This window comes from Salmo salar, chromosome ssa20 (assembly GCF_905237065.1).
Source record: "Salmo salar chromosome ssa20, Ssal_v3.1, whole genome shotgun sequence".
In the NCBI taxonomy this organism is placed as follows: Eukaryota; Metazoa; Chordata; class Actinopteri; order Salmoniformes; family Salmonidae; genus Salmo; species Salmo salar.
In genome coordinates, this window is record NC_059461.1 from 58,667,643 (window position 1) to 58,670,927 (window position 3,285).

General features: G+C 43.6%; 1 protein-coding gene across 1 annotated transcript; it reads right to left on the bottom strand.

Annotated features, from left to right (window-relative positions):
• Nucleotides 1–1,142: 1,142 nt before the first annotated feature.
• LOC106580950 (P2Y purinoceptor 3-like) lies at nt 1,143–3,033 on the bottom strand. The gene has a single exon (XM_014162541.2). The coding sequence runs from the start codon at nt 2,406–2,408 to the stop codon at nt 1,401–1,403; it is 1,008 nt and encodes a 335-aa protein (XP_014018016.1). The 5' UTR covers nt 2,409–3,033; the 3' UTR covers nt 1,143–1,400.
• Between the last annotated feature and the right edge of the window lie 252 nt (nt 3,034–3,285).

Consider the following 3,285-nt stretch of genomic DNA (forward strand, 5'->3'; position numbering starts at 1 on the left):
TATCTGATGTTCACTGTGTTTGTTAAAGAACCTTATAAGGCCCTTGTGTCCTTGCCAGATCTGCTTGTCATTCTGTCTGATCAAATGTACTTTCATATACTACAGTATTGTCTCAGGATGGCAAATAAACGTAAGTATTTTTACAAAAATGATTATACCACTCCCCCTGCTGTCCTTGTAGAGTTGAAAGGGGTCAGAGGGTCGGTCAGCAGACTGAGGAAAAGCTGGCCAAACTCAGGCCCATGTCAGGTTTTGGCCTGCGCAACCGTTACCTGTCCAGACTAGGAGCTCAGGTACACACACACACACACACCACACACACAAACACCGTATGCACATGGGTGCTAAATTCCCTTCTACTTCCTCCAGCTCCCAGATCACTACTGTACCCACCTATCTTCACTGGCGCACAGAAGTGTACTGAAGTGATGCGGCCTACTCTGCACAACCCCCTCAACATATAAATTCAGTCTGTGTCCATGTCTCTGGACAAAAGGTATAAAATATCCCCCACTACAATGTTCTTTCAGGTGTTTTACTGATGTAGAACTGATAAGCTATTGCTGTATTTTGTATATGTTGCTATGAAGCCACACGTGTGCCTTTTTGTTTATTTATTACCATTTCTAAGCTAATCACTAAATTACATTTGATGGTGTAAAAGAGCTACTATATACACCGTAACTATGTTTGTATCTTGAAAGTACTATTTGGTGTAATAACGTGTATGTTTTCCATGCCCTTTACAGTAAGTGTGAAGTCTTGAGTAAGTTTTTTTTGTGGTTTTTTTTGTGTTTTTTTTGTCTGCATGGCCCTCAGCAATGTGGATATGGTTATCAACTGTGTGAACAGCAGAGGGCACTATTTATCTGTGAAACAATATGAAAGTCAACGATAGTCCATTCAAACTCAGAGGGACTCTTATCTTTTTGTTGCACATGCCTACAGCTGAGGATATTACCTTCATGACTGAATACAGCCATTGCCTTTATTGGTATGTGACTGAGAAATGTGTATGTAAATTGCACTATATTTAAGTGTCAGTAATATATTGAAGGTGATTGATTTGGTATTGTAATGAGTTCTGTACTTTTGTTTTGTGAATTGGAAAAACATTTGGTTCCAAAGAACTCTGAGAAAGAGGTGTGCTGTGTGTTATTTCCAGAATAGGGTACAAAGGCCCTTAAGAACACATCAGAGAATCAGTCTTAACCTCTTGTCACTTTGACTGAGCGGCAGAGTATAGTCCAGTAGAGGTTAAGATGGACCCATCTCTATGTAGCAGGGCTGCCTGAACAAATGGGTAATTCTGTGCCAAAAGGCGTAGAACAAAATGGGCCATTCACCTACTAAAATAAAAATTCTGACTTGCAGAGAGAGGAAAAAAAGAAGATAATCAGTCACTGATTTCTGGCAGTACCAGAGACGGTGTGTACTATATCTGGCTGTACGGTGCTCACCGTGGGATGGACCATCTTACTCCTAAATAACTGGGCCCAGAGCTGCTTCCGTTGCCTGTCCGAACCCAGGAAGTACAGCAGTGGGTTTGCGCAGCTGTTGAAGCTGACCAGGGGTTTCCATATTTTATAGCCGATCATCACCAAGTTGATGACTCTACAGTCACTGGACACATAGACACGTATGAACAGGCACACTATCCGCGCAATGTGATAAGGCACAAAACACAGCACGAACATCAAGCACACCGCCAGAATGGTGCGTATGGACTTGTTTAGATTCTCTGTCCCTACCTGTGAGTTGTCCCTTCCAGCCCGGTAGAGCACTCTCATCATTGAGCAGTAACAGATTAGAATAATCATAAAAGGTACCAGGAATCCAACCACGTCCAGAAACATGTCGTAAGGAAAGTAAGTATACAACTGGCCAGGGTTGGTCATTTCATAGCACACCGTCATGTTGTTGATGAACCCGGTGTGGGCAAACACAAGGGTTGGTGATATCTCCAGCATCACCAGGACCCAAACCGAGCCAGACGTCAAAACAGCCAGGTTTTTGGTCCTGAACCGGAGTGCAGTAATCGGGTAGCACACACCGAGGAACCGGTGCACGCTGATGCACATGAGGAACATCATGCTGCAGTGGAGGTTCGTACAGAAGAAGAATCTGACGGCTTTGCAGATTATGTCACCGAAGGGCCATACGTCATCCATGGCGTAGCTGACAATGAGCAGCGGCAAGGACAGCACGTACAGCAGGTCAGCCACGGCCAGGTTGGTCAGGTAGATGACTGAGCAGCTCCAGGTCCGGGTCCGGAAGCACACCACCCACAGCAGTGCTCCATTCAGGGTCAGACCCAGAACAAACACCAGGCTGTAGGTCAGTGGGAGCAGGATCCTTTTATAAGAGTCTGCGATCGGACACAAGGTGAAGTTATTATTCCCATTCATATTGTCACAGCCACGTAGGTCACCTGGATGTCTTTGGAAGTTAACTCATCTCTCGTCTCCTCCCTCAGGTCTCCATTGAAGAGCCTCTTTCACCTGGGCGCATCTTCCGTGTGTCTAAAGATACCTTTTTGAAAAGCTTTACAATTGTTTGTTTGGGTTTACCCAAGCTTGTCTTCAGTGATATCCAGCAGGAGCTCTCGTGCCACACTGCGTAAAGACTGCTACATCCAGAGATGTACCCGGCTTTAAAATGACTGAATGCTTGTATCACTGTTTGTTTAAGCCTTGTGGCTCTTTACCCAAGCCTTAGCCTGTGTGCCATTACTAAGGCATCAACGTCTCCTGGACTAATGGGCAAATAAAGGACGCGTTCCAGGAATCGATTATTACCAGGGCTACATAAACCTTGCACAGCAGAGTCCGTGGGTTACCAGAGGGTATATGTGTAGATCTGGACTATTTTATTGGACTTCCAGTGACAGTGTAGATGTAGCTTTACACACACACTTTTTTCTATTAACCCTATCAGTTCCGAGACCCCAACAAAAATGGGATTTTGATTTATCTGACTTTCCTTTATCTGCATGTCCAGACCTTATAATTAGCCTCACTTATTTTCAGAACAACCAGGGATACAAGTAGAACACAAAAACAATTTGAGATTAAAAGTTGCATTGATGAATTTTTTTGGGACAAATGTCAATAAAAAAATACAAAGTCCACCAAAGTAAAAACCTGATCAACATGAATTCACCGTGCCTTCAGAAAGTATTCACTCCCCTTGACTTTTTACACATTTTGTTGCGTTACAGCCGGAATTTAACATTTATTAAATTCAGATGTGTCTACAGATGTGCCTACACACATCTCATAATGT